The 18,775-nt window shown below is 36.0% G+C and overlaps 1 protein-coding gene and 1 non-coding gene across 2 annotated transcripts; one reads left to right on the top strand and one right to left on the bottom strand.

Moving 5' to 3' along the window:
* Window positions 1–2,133: 2,133 nt before the first annotated feature.
* Window positions 2,134–2,218, bottom strand: Trnal-cag. The gene has a single exon. It is a non-coding gene; the product is annotated as a tRNA-Leu (tRNA).
* Window positions 2,219–3,938: 1,720 nt separating this feature from the next.
* Window positions 3,939–5,491, top strand: LOC123257886 (cysteine desulfurase IscS-like). Its single transcript, XM_044717855.1, has one exon. It carries the CDS (start codon window positions 3,986–3,988, stop codon window positions 5,231–5,233), a length of 1,248 nt encoding a protein of 415 aa, XP_044573790.1. The 5' UTR covers window positions 3,939–3,985; the 3' UTR covers window positions 5,234–5,491.
* The last annotated feature ends 13,284 nt before the right edge of the window (window positions 5,492–18,775 follow it).

Genomic DNA, 18,775 nt, shown 5'->3' with positions numbered 1-18,775 from the left:
AAACTGCCTTTTCCTGTCATATCTTTGATTGAACTGAACATCAAAAACTACAGCGAGGAAGAACTTCCAAGTGAATTAAAACAACTACCCATAACAAAACCTGGGAGTAGAGAATATTTAACAAAGTAATCCTATAATATCTTGGAAGCACAGCACAGCTTTAGTTATTTACTCTAAGTGTATTTTATGTATACTTATTACTAAATTAATTTTGAAATGATAGAAAATGAACGAATTTAAATCGATCCGTAATATAGCAATAATCGCACACGTTGACCACGGTAAAACTACTTTGCTTGATAACATGTTAAAACAAAGTGGCACGTTCCGCGAGAATCAAGAAGTTCAAGAGCGAGTGATGGATAGTGGTGATCAAGAGCGTGAACGAGGAATTACAATACTTGCAAAATGCACATCAATAATGTGGGGTGATGAAAAAATCAATATTATTGATACGCCAGGGCACGCAGACTTTGGTGGAGAAGTAGAAAGGGTATTGTGCATGGCAGATGGTGTGTTGCTGCTGGTTGATGCTGCAGAAGGTCCAATGCCACAAACAAAATTTGTGCTCTCAAAAGCACTAAAAGCAAATTTGAAGCCAATTGTGATAATCAATAAGGTCGACCGACCAGACAGCAGAATTGATGAAGTATTAAATGAAATATATGAGTTATTTTTTAACCTTGATGCAACCAACGAGCAGCTAGATTTTCCAGTGTTGTATGCTTCAGGTAGAAATGGTTGGTGTGCTAAGGAGCTTTCCGATGAAAGAAAAGATTTAAGCCCATTATTTTCAACGGTTATAGATTATATAAAACCTTCTGTTTATGATCAAAATGCACTATTTAGATAATTTGATATTAGTTAGACTCCTTTTAATGATTGTTTTATAGAGTACAACTTCTCTTACGTTAAAATCTTCTTCAGATAATCTCTTTTTGAGGTCACATGATACTTCTTGTCCCCTTATATACAAGAACTTTATTGCGTTTGAATAATGAGCTTTTATGAATGATATCAGACCATCAACGTTGCTGTCTGCTGAGATTATATCAGAAAATCCCAAATTTTTTGCAGCCTGCATGGTTGAATTACCAACTGTAATAATCGGAAAGTCATCCTCTTTGCATATTTGACTAAAAGCCTTTACACTGTTTTTACTTGTAGATATCACAACGTCAAATTCGTACGCAGATATATCAGGATTTAAGTACTTTATTGTGAATACTGGTTCTATATAAACTTTGTATCCATACTTTCTCAATATATTTCTTGTATTGAACGAATCCAATAAAGGCCTCGTTAATAAAATAGACTTCATTCTGATTTATTTTACTACCAGTAAAATAGTACCCTTTATACACAAATTACTGAATAAAAACTTTTATTTTGATAGCTTGAGCAATTATTCAAGTAATTGATGTGGAAGTAGGAGTACTAAGAGCTCCTACCCCAATAAGCCCACAATTTCTGCTTACACTTTTTTGACGCTAATTACATCGAACTCTTTTGAATGGCTTCCTTCAGTGGAATTATATAGCTAATATTCCTGTATAAGTTAATACTTAAGCTTGTACTCTTGCAGTATTTGAAGAGAGATTCTCAAGGGCGTTTTTTGTCTGTGGTTCACTAATCATAGTTTGAACGATATTAGCTGCCATAATAACACAGCCTAGAATAAAAAAAGGCGTAGAAACAAAATAAATAACAGAAGACTCAAAAAGCGACATAGATGCAATACCTCCTATTAGAAATGAAGCACTGGATGCTATATCAAGATAGATCTTTGTTAACTTTTTTTGTCCTGGAGTGTTTTTTATGCCAGATTTCTTATTAAGATTCTGTTGTCGGGAATGATCATTTAGTGACCATATATTTAAAGCAAACGAAAGTGCACTGAATATAGTGCCGGCAATACTAAAATACAGACTTAAGACAGGAATATTCAAGACCAATGCCGCTATGTATCCAATGAAAGAGATAGTAGATAGTGTAGTAACTAAGCGTTTCGAGTAAGTTCGTACCTTCTTTCTGTAGGCTAACTTATCTTTTTCACCATACATAGCATAAATATTACCTAATATGTTATATTATAACATTAATTAATTCAATAAGCAATATGGAAGCTAAGAGTGCCCGAGAGAAGACTTGAACTTCCACAACTTAAAAAGTTACTAGCACCTGAAGCTAGCGCGTCTACCAATTCCGCCACCCGGGCTTTTTATAGTTTACTATGTTAAAGTTAAATAATATACTTAAACAATTTTTAGTTCAAAGGTAATGCCAAATCTAGATCAAATATTTTTTGCTCAAAACAATGTTAATATTAATAACGTATATAAAATAGTCAATAACGCTTTGAGCAATAGCGATGGTGGTGAGCTGTTTCTAGAATTTTGCCAGTCGGAGTCCCTGGTTTTTGAGGATAACATATTAAAACACATGGACTTGAATACTAGAAGGGGATTTGGTTTAAGGTCTTTTTGTGAAGATAGTACATCTTTCGTTTGTTCTTCTGAGATCAGCGAAAAAGAAATTAGTAATGCTGCTTCTATGGTAAAAAGCTCAGTGTCTTTAAACAAGACAAATTCAATAAATTTAAACGAAGAGACAAAAAGCCTATATTCGAGGATTAACCCTATAAATGAAATGGATCTGAATTCAAAGATTAAGCTACTCAATGAGGTTAATGAGTATGTAAGGTCCAAAAATAACTGCGTGAAGCAAGTAAAAATAACTCTAAGTGGAGAATGGCAAGTTGTACAAATAATAAAGGGTGATCACAGATTAAGCGATATCAGGCCTCTGGTACGTTTTAATGTGCTAGTCATTGTAGAAAAAGATGGCCGTACCGAAAGAGGTTCTGCAGGGCATGGTGGAAGGGACTCTTATAGTAAGTTTATTTCTGAGAAAAAGTGGAAAGAAGTTGCAAACCAAGCGTTAGAACAAGCACTGGTAAATCTTGAAGCAATTCCAACTCCAGCCGGAGAAATGACAGTCGTTTTAGGTCCAGGCTGGCCAGGAATATTGTTACACGAAGCCGTGGGTCATGGACTTGAGGGCGACTTCAATCGCAAAAAAGTCTCAGCATTTTCAAATTCTGTGGGTAAACAAGTAGCAGCTAGTGACATCACAGTAGTTGATGACGGAACTCTGCCCAATTTGCGCGGCTCTATCAGCGTAGACGATGAAGGCACTCCACCCAGTTATAATATATTGATAGAGGATGGGATCCTAAAAGGATACATGCAGGATCATATGAACGCTAAACTCATGGGTGTAAGCCCAACTGGTAATGGTAGAAGAGACAGTTATAAAGAAGTTATTATGCCGCGCATGACAAACACCTATATGTTGCCCGGAAAGTATACACCGAAGGAAATAATATCTAGCGTAAAGAAAGGTCTATATGCAGTAAATTTCGGTGGTGGGCAGGTTGATATAACGTCAGGAAAATTTGTTTTTTCATCTTCGGAAGCTTACCTAATAGAAAATGGCAAAATTACACAGCCAGTAAAAGGAGCAACACTAATTGGTGACGGTCCAACAGTGTTGAAAAAAGTATCTATGGTTGGTAATGACTTAAAGTTAGATCCTGGTGTTGGCACATGCTCGAAAGATGGACAAAATGTGCCCGTTGGAGTTGGTCAGCCGACACTCAAAGTCGACGCAATAACTGTTGGTGGAACTGAGATATAGATAAGGGCTAAAACGGATTCCAGCGCACGGCGCACAGCTGTACAAACATTATGATTTGGAAGCAATTGCCACCAATAGGGTGTCATCCCAGTGTCTGGGCACTGCCTTTGTGTTTGAGGCAAAACTGGCTATAACATTTAACACACTGCTTTCGCAAATAAATGTTCGTACAGTTATGTGTCAGCTACTTGGATGACACTTTTGTACTTGATGCAAGATTATATCTTGAAAAAATTAAGTTTTAATGCTATAAAATAATTGTAAATTTTGTCTCCGTGGTAGCTTTATGAATGTTGAAAGTAAAAAAATACACGATGCTAAAATAAAATTACCAATATTTCTTGATTATCAATCTACTACTAAAGTAGATCCCCGTGTTTTAGAGGTGATGATACCTTACTTTGGTGAGTTCAGCAATGCACACTCTCGCAGCCATTCATTTGGTTGGACTGCTGAAGAAGCAGTGGAAAAAGCAAGGAAACACATCGCTGATCTGGTGAACGCAGATAGCAAAGAAATTATCTTTACCTCAGGTGCAACTGAGTCAAATAATACGGCAATCAAGGGTGTTGCTCACTTTTATAAAAATAAAGGAAATCATATAATAACTGTCTGCACGGAGCATAAGTGTGTTCTGGATTCTTGTCGGCATCTGGAAAATGAAGGCTTTAAAGTTACATATTTGCCTGTTAAGCAAAACGGAATTATAGATTTATCAAAGCTTGAGGAAGCAATTACTGATCAAACAATCCTGGTTTCAGTGATGATGGTAAATAATGAAATCGGAGTAATTCAGCCTGTCAAAGAAATTGGTGTAATATGTAGAAAGCATAATATATTTTTCCACACAGATGCAGCTCAAAGCTTTGGAAAAGTTCCAATTGATGTTAATGAGATGTGCATTGATCTTATGAGTCTCTCTAGCCACAAAATTTATGGACCTATGGGAATAGGCGCATTATATGTACGTAGAAAGAATCCTCGTGTTAGGCTGATACCACTAATTAGTGGTGGTGGACAGGAAAGAGGCATGCGTTCTGGAACAGTTCCAACACCTCTTGCAGTTGGTTTTGGTGAAGCGGCACGTATTGCTAGAGAAGAAATGAAAAAAGAAACAACTAGAGTGGAAGAATTAAGGGATATTTTGTATAACAAGATAAAAGAAGCGTTTCCTGATATCGTTTTAAATGGTGATTATGAAAATAGAATTCCTGGCAACCTAAACTTGAGCTTTCCCTATATTGAGGGTGAGTCTCTCATCATGGCAATCAAGGATTTAGCAGTAAGTTCTGGTTCTGCGTGCACGTCTGCGTCTCTTGAGCCTTCCTATGTAGTACGGTCGCTAAATAATGGCCATGACCTTGAGCATTCATCAATTAGATTTGGCCTAGGCCGATTTACAACTAAAGAAGAAGTTTTGTATGCAGCAGATCTTGTTGCTAAAAATGTTGGCCGACTGAGAGAAATGAGCCCACTTTGGGAGATGGTACAAGAAGGAGTAGATTTGAACACCGTGAAATGGGACTCTCATTAAATGTATCCGTTCCAACTGCAAATGCACTTTGAAATTACTCTGTACCGTTCACACTTAATTCTTCAATCTCACTAATAGAAAGGCCAGTAAACTTGACAATAGTGTTGACATCAACATTATTAGCCAGCATTGCTTTTGCGACTTCAATTTTCCCTTCCTCTTTACCGATTTTGATGCCTCTTTCTTCGCCAATTTGGATGCCTTTTTCAGTAGCAAGGTCAAGTCTGTATTCAAGAATGGCTTCTTCTTTCCGTAGATCCATTATTCTTTCTTCATAAGCTACTAAATCTTTTTCATTCCAGCTAAACCTGTCTAATTCATCGTAGGCTAACTTTATTATTGGTGCTTTTTCTGCTATTTTCCTTAAGTCTTCTTCCGTAGTTTCATCTGCATATTTGAAGAAAAATAACCAACGATCCACTATGCTTTCTAGCTGTTCTTCCTTATTCTTAGGAAATTTAGGTAGTTCAATAAATACAAATTGAAAATCTTTTAAGTCATGCTCATTGGTTTTCTCATCTCTTATAGTGTGGCTGGATATATAATCAAGCTTATCAGGAAATAAATTACAATTAGAGATAGCAATAAAGAAAACCTTCTTTAAATCAATGTACTTACCAGATTTATCAGCTTGCCTTGAGTAAGCCTTAGCAGCATATAATTGAGCTCGTTTTTCGAAGCCTTTATCGCGAGTAAGCTGGTCAGGTAAGGAAGCAGTATTACTACTACCCCCTCCCTTAGAAACGCAGCATGCAGGTTTCCCCACACTACGCTTGAGCCCCTTATCTAAGTTCTTCTTTTCTAGAACCGGCTTGTCCTTCATGATTCCTCAGGAAACATCATTCTTAATGGTGACACCAACAGTAGAGAACCTTCTCTTGAGAAAGAGCTTGCTAACATTCTTGTTCGTTTCACTCTCTCATCAAAATACTTTTTCCATTTTAAGTCAAGGGGATTTGCATCCGCTCTGATTTTAACATGTCGTCTGATAGGTATATCAATCAGCTTAAGCAGTCTTAAATACCGTATCTCTTTTGGTTTGTTCTTGCATATGGGTGCAGCAAAGACCCATTGGCGTTGACCCATTACTTTGAAGTAACGATTCTTTATCCAACGTAATCCTTTACGAGGATGTCTTTTCTTTGCCCATTTCCATAAACTATGCCAAATTTCATTGTCGATCTTTCTAAACGCTTTTTTAGCACACACATGGTGATAGTAATTTCCCCATCCTCTCAGTAGAGAGTTGAGTGACTTAATTACTATAGCCTGAGTGTTCTCTATATTTGCTTTTATCAATGTACGTGCTTTATTAAGAAGTCTTTTAATACTTTCTTTCGAAGGTTTAATAATTAACTTCTTATTATATCTACGTACATTACAACCAAGAAAGTCAAACCCTGTTGTGATAGATGTAATCTTTGTCTTCTCTTCTGAAAGAATTAAACCTCGCTCATGAAGAAAAGATGATACTAAAGGCTTAACTTCATTTTCCAGTACTTCATGTGTGAAACCTGAAATAATAAAGTCGTCTGCGTATCTGATTACGTTCACTCCACTTCTGATTTTGTTTCTTCTTCTACTGCCGAGTTTACCAAATCGACTTTCCAATAACTTTTCAAGTCCGTTTAAGGCTAAATTGGCTAGTATTGGAGAAATTATACCACCTTGCGGGGTACCTGCAGTTGTGGGATACAGAGTTTTCGATTCTAGGAAGCCAGCTTTTAACCAACTATGCAGAATTTTCTTCTCCATAGGAATATGCTTCATAAGCCATTCATGATTAATGTTGTCAAAGCATCCTTTGATATCACCTTCAAGTATCCATTGTAGTTGATTACGACTTGCCAGTAACAAATGACAAGCTACTGTAGCATCTGCACAGGATCTTTTAGGCCTAAAGCCATAGGAGTGACGATCACTGATTGTTTCAGCTATCGGTTCCAGAGCAAACAGATATAATGCTTGCATGGCTCTATCTTTTATCGATGGTATTCCAAGAGGTCTTCTTTTGCCATTAGATTTACTGATATAAATCCGTTTTAGCGGAGAAGGTTTATATCCTCTTTGCTTTAACTGCTTTATTCCTTGAAATTTAGCATTGCAAGTTGACCATAATTGACGATCTACACCCGCTGTGTTTTTTCCTTGGTTTTCAGTTACTCTCTTAACAGCCAAAGCTTTTCCGCTAAAAGAGCGTGTGAGAAGATGTTGTAAAGCTTTTACCTTACCCCATCTTCCTTTTTGGACAGCCTTAACAATACGTCTTTGTAGCCTCACAATAACTTTCTGGCATTTCTTCCATGGCAACTGCTTCCATGCTTCAAAGCTTTCGGTAGATGCACTTACAGGTTTACTTGTAATCATCTGCTTTCCTACCTTAAGTGGTTAACAAAGTTTCTTGTCACGAGGGACCAAACGGAAGTCTGCTCGTTTTCACGCGAATTAATGTTACAAATTCTATCCATTTCGTTACAAAATGGCATTCGCTTTCTCCATTCTCCTTTACCTGCACTTCCATCAGCATTCCTTGCGGTTTGCTTGCCATGTAGGCGAAAATACAGGCTTACCCTGTTCCTTCTGTCATACAACAGTTTTTAAATCCTGCTAGATCAGAATTCTGATCGGTATTTAGTACAACATTTCTCTCTATGAAGCTAAGATCTGACAGCAGTAAGCTAACCTCTAACAGATCTTCACTTTTCACGCTTTTAAGGTCTTCAAGACTTTCTAAAATACTAAACACCTTAATCCTTTCTTGTACAATCTCTTTGTCTTCCTTATCAAATTCAGACAATAAACCATGATTATCTACAAATTTCTCACTCAAAGCTTTATTCAATTTAGCAAAATTGACATCCTTGTCAAGTGATGTGTTATCCCGCAACAAGTCTACCCTTGCCCTACGCGCATTTAAAATGTCGTCGTAGTCATTTAACTTTATGTTGCCATCTTTGTCTTGCTGCAATTTATAATAATCAAGGCCTTTGAAATTTTTATTAGTCTTCATCTTCAATCCTCTTCTCATCTCCTTTTGCATCTGGTTTCCTCATTGGTTCCGGTAATTTCCTTTTACTGTCTTCTCGATTTCTTTTTTCCTCTCTTTCAGCACGTTTTTTTATAGCTTCCTGGGTATTCATTTCAAAAAGTGCCTTAACGTACTCTTCTGGATTTTTTGGTTCTTTAAATAAAGGCTTAAGATTATAAACTTCGTCTTTTCGATCTCTTTCTTCTTTTCTTCTAGCTCTTTCAGCACGTTTTTCTACAGCTTCTGGAGTGTTCATTTCAAAAAGTGGTGAGAGGTTGTAAACTTTATCTTGATTTCTTCTGCCTTCTCTTTCAGCACGTTTTTCCATACCTTCAAAAGCAGATCCAAAATCATCAATTTCATCTGAACCTTTTGGTTCCGTGCCTAAATTTCGTGTCACTTCATTTGATTGATCAGGCTTATCTTCTTCTGTTGGCTGATCATGCTGTAGTTGATTAGGCTTGTCTTCTTGTTCTGTGCTTAGTTCTCGTACTACCTTATCTGGCTGACCTCCCCCTCGTAGTCGAAGAGGGTCGCCTTCTTCTAGTGGCTGATCATGGTTATCTCTTACTAGTTCCGTGCCTAACTCTCGTTCTACTTTATTTGATTGATCAGGATTGTCTTTTTCTGGTTCTCTCTTACGGCCGATAGTGTAATCATGAAGCTTCTCTAAGAAATCTCGCCTATATTCTTTTGCTCTATAGAGTAGGTTATGATCATAGCCATGCTTTCCTATAGAGCCAAGACCATGCTCCCAAGTAAATTTCATAGCATCTTCTATTGTATAGCCCAAATGTGATCCTACGTATCCTTTATAATAATCTAAATATTTACCGATCCTTCTGTGTGTAATATCTTCCTTATCAACTCCAAATGCCCTGTAAATTTTTTCCTCGAGCTTATCAACATCATTTTCAGGCGATGTTGCAAACTTCGTTGCTTCAATAGTAGCACCTACAAACTTACGTGGCACATCAATAGCGTATTTCAGCACTCCTCCAACTCTTGGTATCCTACCCAGTAGATTAGCTGTACCTCCGGCTAATCTATCCGGTAAATGAGTAGCCCAATTACCTAAAGATTCTAGTTTTCCACCAATTGCGTCTTGCCAATAATGCTGTTTTAATCCTTCCATTATGCCAACCAAAGGCGATGCTTCATACATTCTAGATATATTGTAAACGCTGAATCCACCACCAGCTATACTTGAGCCCATTTGTTGTACGAACTCGCGTAAGGAGAACATTAAAAATGAAAGCAAGAATAACACAAAGATTTCCCCTGCATTGATTAAATAACCTCTCTGTATGTCTTGCACCCTTTGGTAATCGCTATTTTCTTGATAATTTTTGCAATCCTCACAATCTTTACATTTCTGACAGTATTCACTGTTGGGATCCTTATATAAATCATGAAGTTTCAGTATTCTACAACCTTGTTTTTCTATCGCACTCCGCACTAAAGATCTTATTTCATTAATTATTTCCCTATAACTATTGCATTTATTTATATCTTGACAGTAGCGTTTTATTATTTCACTAACATCACCTATCCTTTTCTCTATATTGTTGATCAGTAATATAATGTCAGCCCTCTCTGATGCATGAGATAAACTATTTGTTAAGCGCACTAGATCTTTTTCACTACAGCCATTACTAACTACCATATCACTTTCTGCAATATAGTGGTCTGCTGGATTATCTTTAGTTCCAGGCATTGGATTAAAGAAAGGATAATCTATATAACGAAACCCTTTTATATGTTCACCATTTTTATCTTTAGGGTAATCCGGTGGAAGCGGGATATATCCAGCGCCTCCAGTAAATTTTATTGTACCACCTTCTCTGCTTATCTTTTCTATACCTTCTATACTTTTATCTATGTTAAGAGAAGAAGCTTCTCCAAGAGTGTAAGGTACAAAAATTTGCCCTGGGGTCCAACCAAAGTACTGCTTATCAACGATACAAAAACCGCCAAACACCCATTTTGGAGCACATAACTTTACCTCGAACCATTTATTGTAGCATACAGTAAAACCTAGTTGTCTATAAAAGGTGTTCATTATAATAGCAGCCAGCAATGACAGCAGGGTAAATATCATAATCGACTGTAAACAAAAGCTTATACAGAATTTTATCCAACCTTCAAATAGACTTTTCAGCGGTGAAAATAAAATAGAGATCAGGAACAGTGGCATGATAGCTATAAGAAAAGCTATACCCATAAAGCCAGAGAGAAATATTATGTAAGCATACAAGCACAACAAGAAGTATAGCACAATCCCTATGAAAATTGCCGGTATCATAAGAAGGCTTGCCCACATTTGGTAATGTAAAAACGCTGCAAACTTTTTCCAAACAGAATAAGCAAAAAATTTATTGAACATGTCCTCCATGAAGCTAAACAACTTAGCTTCATCTTCTTGAGCAATACTTCCGGTGTTCATGTTGGGAGCAAAGTTAGTAATTACACTTATCAATTGTTCAAGACCTTTAACGAATAAAACAAGAAAATGATCATAGAAAAATCTAAAACTTCCAGGAGATATAAGCACTATTACTAGAGTGATTTTCATCATTCTGATGAGCATATCATGCTTAGTTTCTTGTATCATGCCAAAAAGATAAAGAAGCGATGAAATCATTACAAATAGAACAAGCAAGGAAAGAACAAAATTGTGAAAGCTCGTACTTTTTTCAGCTATATTTTCGAACATAGCTTGTGCAACTGCAGGATCATTGCTATTAAAATGTTCTTTGCAATTTTCGTTAATCAATAATACACATTTTAGATAGTTATAAATGTAATCAAAAAACCCAAAACTACTTGGCTGCTGCACTCCACTTAAGAACTCAAAAGAGTAGCCACCTACATTATCTAAGTAATATCTATCTAATATTTTTACATATATTTTCCATCCCTTTTTTAACTTCAACTCATTACAATTTCTGTCTTTTAATTTAGTGCTATCTCTGTCTAAAGTAAAAAGACCGCTCCCATTTTCTGCCACGGAGTTGTAACCTAGATGTACAGTAGGATATTGAGGATCGCGCATTAACTTTAGATTTTCGTTAGGATCATCTTTCCCCGTTTGAAACAAAAGATAAGCACCATGACCATTGGTAAACCAACATGGAGCACCACGTGATACTGTATTTGCGCTATCATCTTCATTAATGCACTTGCAATTTACAGTGCAACTTGTATCAGACTTACTTGAAAATTTTTGTATGCTAGGTTTATAATCATTACAAACTAAGTGAAAATTAGGTAAACTATTATCACTTTGTTTACCTTCAAATTTAGTTGCATATTTTAACTGCTCCAAGCTTTGTAAGGTATAACTGCCTTTTTTAGATTCCTTCTTGTTATTATTACTCCAAGATGTCCATGCACCATTTACTCGCACTATTAAGCTATCTCCATTGGTTTCTAATCCAGTATCTTTCCACTTCACCACTTGGTTATGGTGAAAACCAGAATTAATTTCACCAGTGTCAGGATCAATAACGCTTTCATCTTCACCTTCTGGAATAAAAGCATCATGATCGCTTGAAAAATGAGCGCTTACTGCAATAGGTTCAGGACCAAAATAGTCAGCAGATATGCACCTTGGAAAAGGCATATCGTTCTTACTACAACCTGTGATCAGCACATAAGCTGCAAGAAGTAATACCCTAAACCAACATTTGCCTAAACGTGATTGCATATCTAAACTTTTTCCAAATACAGAATAAATTTCTAAAACTTTACTTAAAATATCTTTTTAATTAGTTACTCCATAACATCATTCATATCTTACTCCTCTCCATTTTCTTCCTTGTTTTTAGCTTTAGCACTAGGATCACTTCTTATTGTTTCATCAGAATTTTTTTGCTGATCTGATTGTTTTAATGTTTTAGGTCTATCACTCGTTGTTTTATCAGAACTTCCTTTAGAATCTTCTTTTTTGTCTGGTTGCTTTGAGATATAGAAACAAAAGCTTCCATTGCACCGGCAATAATGAGGTATATAAACGCCTGGATTAGGTCTATAGGTAATGCTGCAAAGTGTCCACCAGCCCTTTCTCCGGTACTGAGTGCAACATCAACGCTAGTGCCAGGACTGTATCCAAGAGGCAGTATTGATTTCATCAAGCACAGATCATACGATAAGAAATTTACGCTAATTAAACATTGATAGCATGCAGACAAATTTGTGAGGTTATATAAAACTGAATACATCAACTGATTTAAAAGAGATAAAAATGAAAATAAAATGACTGGTTCTAATGAAACATGAGCCAACGTTTTTATCCAATTATCAAACAAGGGTTTAGTCTTTTGAAATAGAATAAATACGATAAATAAAGGTGTTAATGACAGTAAAAACGCCACTAGAACAGTAGATATTACATATTTAAACGTAGCGCTAATAATGCATTTTAAAAACGCATAAGTAGCGCAGAATATTACCCAAAATGCAATAAAGCCAAAAGGACCAGAGAGCATCAATGATAAAAACTTTAACCAAGTTTCTGCTGTGAATAATACTCCTGCTGTCAAGTCTAAGAATGCAAATTTTCTCTCCCCTTCTCCTACATAGCCAGAAAAACTATCAACTAAATAAGTGCTACCATCTATAAAAAGTCTGGATAAAGTTGTACCAAAAAGTTCCCAGCTTCTATCGCTAAAGGCAAAAGCTATAAATGCTATCTTGAACATTCTTACAATGAAATCAAATTTACTTAGCTGTATTGTTCCAAGCATATAGCCAACGACAGTAAATATAACGTATAGAGTAAGCAAAGCTCTTACCCCTTGAAGAAGACCTCTTGCATATCCTTTGTATGAATCTTTAACGCTGTCCCCAATTACTTCTTCTTTTATAAGTTTAAATACCCCGTTTACATTCGATGAAATAAAATCATTAATTTTTCTTTTAACAAATAAAGTTACTGTGTACTTATTATTTTCATAATATTTGCCATTTTTATCTGTAATGTCATCTCTCTCTACGTTGCTTACATTGATGCCGAAATATATCTTCTTAGATTCTTCGTTCTGAAAGTGTTCTCCGCTTATTACATCTAATATGGTGTACTCATCTTTTCCGTTTACTCTTTCTCTCACTCCTACCACTTTAAAATCATTAGTTCCCACACCATGCAAATCTTTAGGTGGCTCATCACCTAAATATACATATAATTTTTCGCCATTAATATATTCACATGATCTAGTCACTTTAACATGGTACCCTCCTCTATTATAGTAATAATGACCATAATCTGCGATAGCGAGCATCACACTACTACCGGGCGTTACCTCGTCATTTACTGGATAATCATTGTTCAATTCCAGAGAAAAATCCTCGAATTTATTGTTATCGCCAATTTGCGAACACATATTATCCCCTTTTGCACCCTCTTTCTTTGGAAGACATTGAATACCTTTAGCGGTATTTTTATCATCAGGATCACCAATTTTTGCAACAAGAGCCTCAGCCCAAGATTTATCATCTTCAGTAAAACTACCTGCTTTAACATTCCCTTCCATTTTTTCTAGATAAGAATACATATCACATTTATTTCCTTTATCGTACTTCTTATACCTTATAGAGGAGACACAGTTCCGTTCTCCTGCTTGACCTAAACCATAGTTCCATATACCCTTCTCAGTATAGCATATATTTTGATGGTAACAGTTAAGCTCATAGGAGGAGTACTTTTTTCTCTCATCAAGACTACAGTTTTTTCCATCACATAACTCGTTCAATCCTATTTTAGCGCGGCGTAAATCAAGTAGTGAACCATATACCCATGGTTCGTTGTCTTGAATATAACCTTTATTAAAATGCACCTTATTATCATATGGGGTATACCCATTGCCAACTAGCACTTTGCTTTCCTTTGCTTTTGTTTTATCAAGAGGTAAAAATTGTATTTTATTTTTTGTACCATCTTTACCATCACAAAAAAACTCTCCCCCCTGATGTACTTCACTCACTGTAGCTTTCTTATATACAGTTTCCTTACGATCATTTTCTACAGCTTTATAACAATTGTCATCAAAATTGATGCCTTTCCCTTCTGGATTGTCGTAATCAATTGTTATTTTTCTGGGAACTAAGCTGAAGCTTAACTTGTCACCAGGATTTACTTTAATTCCAGTGTCCACATAACGTCTATTGCTGCCAAATCCTTTGCCACCACATAGTTCGTTTTTACTTTCATTAACACCATAATTGTTAGGTACACTATTAATATCCGCAGCCTTACTATAATTTGGTTCTGAGCCATCAGCACAAAAGCTAGCTGGCACAAGTACTTTCCTTGGATTTTTGTCTTCTTTAAAAGGGCAAAAATTTACTGATCCATCGAGGGTGAATTTGATTTTCTCACCCTGACTAATTACCTGACCAGAATCAACCCAATGAATTTTATCGGCTTTACGAACTGGAACATCCACATTAACGCTGGTGTTTTTGCTCTGCAACCCAGGCTCGACACAATCCATATTACAACCAGTGATTGCAAGACACAGTATCAATAATAGTGATCTTTTACTTATCATTGCTGTCTTCCTGGTTGTGGTATCTGAGGCGTTGACCTTTGAGTCCCTTGTGGTATTTGAGGTCTTGACGTACCTGACTGTTGAGAGGCATCTCCTCTTTCTCTTCTTTGAACGCTTTGTTCATCTAACCCTACTGTTCCCATTAAGCTTTGTTGATACTGTCTTCCAGGTTCGCTTGCTACATAAGCACCAAACAACGAGTCAGATATTGCCGAAGAAGCTTCAACTAAAGCTTTCATAGCGTGTCCCAAAATAACAAAAGCCATCATAGCGGTAATATTAGGTGTATATTTGGAAGCATAACCATAAAAAATACAAGGGTTAAAAATCTTTAGGTTAATATTAAGTATACATGTAGAGCAGACCTCAAAATCAAATACTGAATACACAATATAATCCATAACCTGACTTATCAGTGATATAAAAATTAAAAGGACCACTGGATGAATTGCAAATCTTGCTAAATTTTTAACCCAGTTTTGAAACATCTGCCTAGTATACGCAAATAAAAGACAAATAATAAAAATAGGTGCTAAAGAAAGTAATAACGCAACTATTGCTATAGATGTAATAAAAGAAAATAAGGCATTAAAAATAGATAAGCTCACTGTGATTAAACCCCAAATCACCAAGCAAAAAGATACAATGCCCAAAGGGCCAGAAAATATAAGAGATACTATTAACAATACTGAATGCGATGACAAGAACCTATTGAGCGGCAAATCAAGAAACTCAAAAACATTTGAAGTAGTGCCTCTAAAATTTGCTATTTCTATTAGTTGTTTTGGAGTGTTAATAAATATAGAGAATGCGTTGTTATAAAAAAAGTCCCAGCTATTATCCTGCAATAGCTGAGCGATGATTCCTATCTTTACGCATATAATTAAAAACTCATATATAGAAATATGAGTTAATCCAAAAAAGTAATAAAGAGTATATAAGATTATATATAGTACTAATAGTGATATTATAGTAGATCTAATGGTATTTGTTCTGCTTGATTTTATAAAACTTTCGTAAAGAGACTTTACAGGACTAGTATCAGAGTGAATTGCGTTAGGGTCTTTATAATTAGAGCCGAAAAATGCAGTTTTCACTTTTTCATCAAAGAAATTATATATTGCACTAAAAGTTTTTGTAGGTGGCTCTTGAGTTGTTAGGTTAATGCTAAACTGACCTTCATTTTTGTAATCGCAGCCATGGTCTCTTATTCCGTAATATATGGTGCCTGTTTTGTCTTTTAATTTTCCTTTCAAGTTTTCCATGTCATGAACTTTGCTGATATCTACAGATATATCCGCTTGATTTTCACCAGGCTTATGCTCAGGGAATTTATCGGAAACACTTATATACAAGCTATTTTCCAGACTATGGTTCTTCGTTACTCTTATGTTGAACCCGCCTTTGTCATTTGTATTGTAGCAGCTCTTGTCATTTCTGCTACATAGACTAAAAGTTAAACTTGGTATTTGATGGTCATTCTCCATCTTATGATCACAACTAGTACATAAACCACCACCTGGAATGTGTTCAAGAGTTTCATTATCCATACCAACTTTTAGAAATGTAATGTCAGTTTTTACCTGTTTTCCCTTTAATACGTTACTAATAATTTCAGCAACAACAGATTCACCACTAGAATTTAAAGCATTGAATAGCTCAATTTCTATATTATTATATTCAATATACACGCAATCCTCGCCTCTACGACCAGAAGAAAATTTACATATACGTCTACAGAGTGAATTTAAAATGTGCGTATCTATCTTACTTGCACTGCTCTCTGAAAGCTTGCTGCAATCTATATTCTCTCCTTGTTTTATAGAGTTAATAATATTTTCAATTTCCTTTTTTCTTTCATCTTGATCTAACTTCGAAAACCAGTACTCTCTTCCACTCAACCATTGCGCATCGCCTATTATATATTTATTAGGACATATCCCATCCTTGCCACCTTGGCATTTCTCTTGATTTAAAACATGTGCAAAATGTTCCGTTTCTTGCTCGCTACACTTTTCGTCGATTTTCAAATACCTGATTTTTGTCTCACTCTCTTTATCTTTACACACTTTACTTCCAATCACACTAAAGCTTATCGTATCGCCTTTTTTAAGTGCAAATGGTAATGCAACGTCATTTCTCCCAGGCCCAATTGCAAAATCTGCATACTGCTTAGGACAAAAATTAACCTTACTAGGCACTATATCAATCTCTGTTACTCTTATTCTATCTGAGATATTAACACCAGAATCAACCCATTTCTGCTCTGTTGACACTATATCTAGTTTTTCACGCAAACCTGATAAATTTTCTGGCTTAATACAGTGATGTTCCCCGCAGCCTGACAGAAAAAAAAACGGTATTATCAGCAAAAATTTTAGCATAAATCCAACTCATTCAGTGCTTTTGTTAACACTCTCGGAGCTACTAGAACCAGAACCTCGAGATTTACTCTTGTCTCCACCACTCAACTTCTTAGCAGCAGCACCAGCAACTCCAGCAACACCCCCAGCAGCAGCTTTGGCAGCAGATAAAGCTTTGCCCACTATTTGTCCAGGTGTCTGACCTGAGCCAAGTGCTGCTCTATGGTTACCAGCAAGTTCAGCAGCCATGCCAGGAAGAATGTTTAAAAAGTGGTAAAAGAGGAATAATACTAAACACAATTTTAATAATTCTCCGATGAGAGAGCTGCCAAACTCCATGTATGTAAAGTCGAATAGACCAAGTATGCTGCTCTATTTTTAAAGCTATAATTTTGCATCATACATGCAAGAGTAGTTTCATTTTTATCACATTCCCCATCTTTCAATTTAAACCACTGTTTTTTCTTACTATATGAGATTTCTGCTTGTTTCTTTTCATATGACTTGTCCGGTTGTTCATTTTTATATGACTCGTCCAGTTCAAAATTTAAATTTTTAAAATAGATTTTATCACATGCTATGAACATAAAGGACAAAAACGCAAAAAGGATAACCGGGTATAAGCTATAGGTAATCAACTCTTTCACCCAGCCTTCAAAATATCCTTTGGTGTGTTGGAATAAAACCATAGGAATGAACAAAGGTGATAAAATGATGATTACACTTAAAGCAACTAGAGATAAAATAAATACATAGCACAGCCACAAAATAACCATCATCATCAGAACGGCCATAAATATACAGACAAGAGCTACTAAAATTTGTCCACCAGCAAAAATAATACCGATTACCGAACCTGCAACTAATAAGACAGGAGCAGCACCAAGCAAGACTGCTAACGTTGCAACACCTCCAGTACCAATTTTGCCACCAATTCCATCTAAAGGGGCACCTAAATAAAATAAAATTCTACAATCAAGCCTATCCCAAGGTGCAAGATAACTGTAAGATACCCTCTTTCCTGCACGAGTATATTCATAATCTGTACCTGCTTTATAATTACATATGCCTTTACTTTCAGATGATGCTTTTAGCACTATCTCTGACAAACCATTTGAGAGACGAGTTAATTCTCCATAATAATGAGACATGGTACTGCCTGTTGTGAAGTAAATCACTAAAGCGAATTTTATGATCAACATATACATTTCTTGAGGCCTCTGAACTCCACCAGACATGGCTTTTATAGAGAACAGTATTAAAGCTAAAACTAAAACAGCAGTTACAGTGTTTTTCAGCCTTTTCTGTGCTACAGATATAAAACTCTCACCATTTGGTGCACCTTTACCTGCAACTAAATTATCTAACGATTCCTTAATGCATTGCACTATCATAGAAGTTACGGGAATAGGAGCTAATGATTTACTCCCTGCCTGGTTATAACAAGCTTCAGAAACATACGAGCTAAAACAGCCAGCATTATCATAACCTACAAAAATTTTCCCCCCTTGTCCGTTGAGTCTTTTTTCTTTAGATCTGATAATAGTTTTATAGTCATCATTATTACCAATAGGAACTTTTTCCTCTCCTGTACCATCTT

The sequence above is a fragment of the Drosophila ananassae genome, assembly GCF_017639315.1.
Source record: "Drosophila ananassae strain 14024-0371.13 chromosome 4 unlocalized genomic scaffold, ASM1763931v2 tig00000073, whole genome shotgun sequence".
Lineage (NCBI taxonomy): Eukaryota > Metazoa > Arthropoda > Insecta > Diptera > Drosophilidae > Drosophila > Drosophila ananassae.
This window is presented reverse-complemented; position numbering and strand designations above follow the sequence as displayed.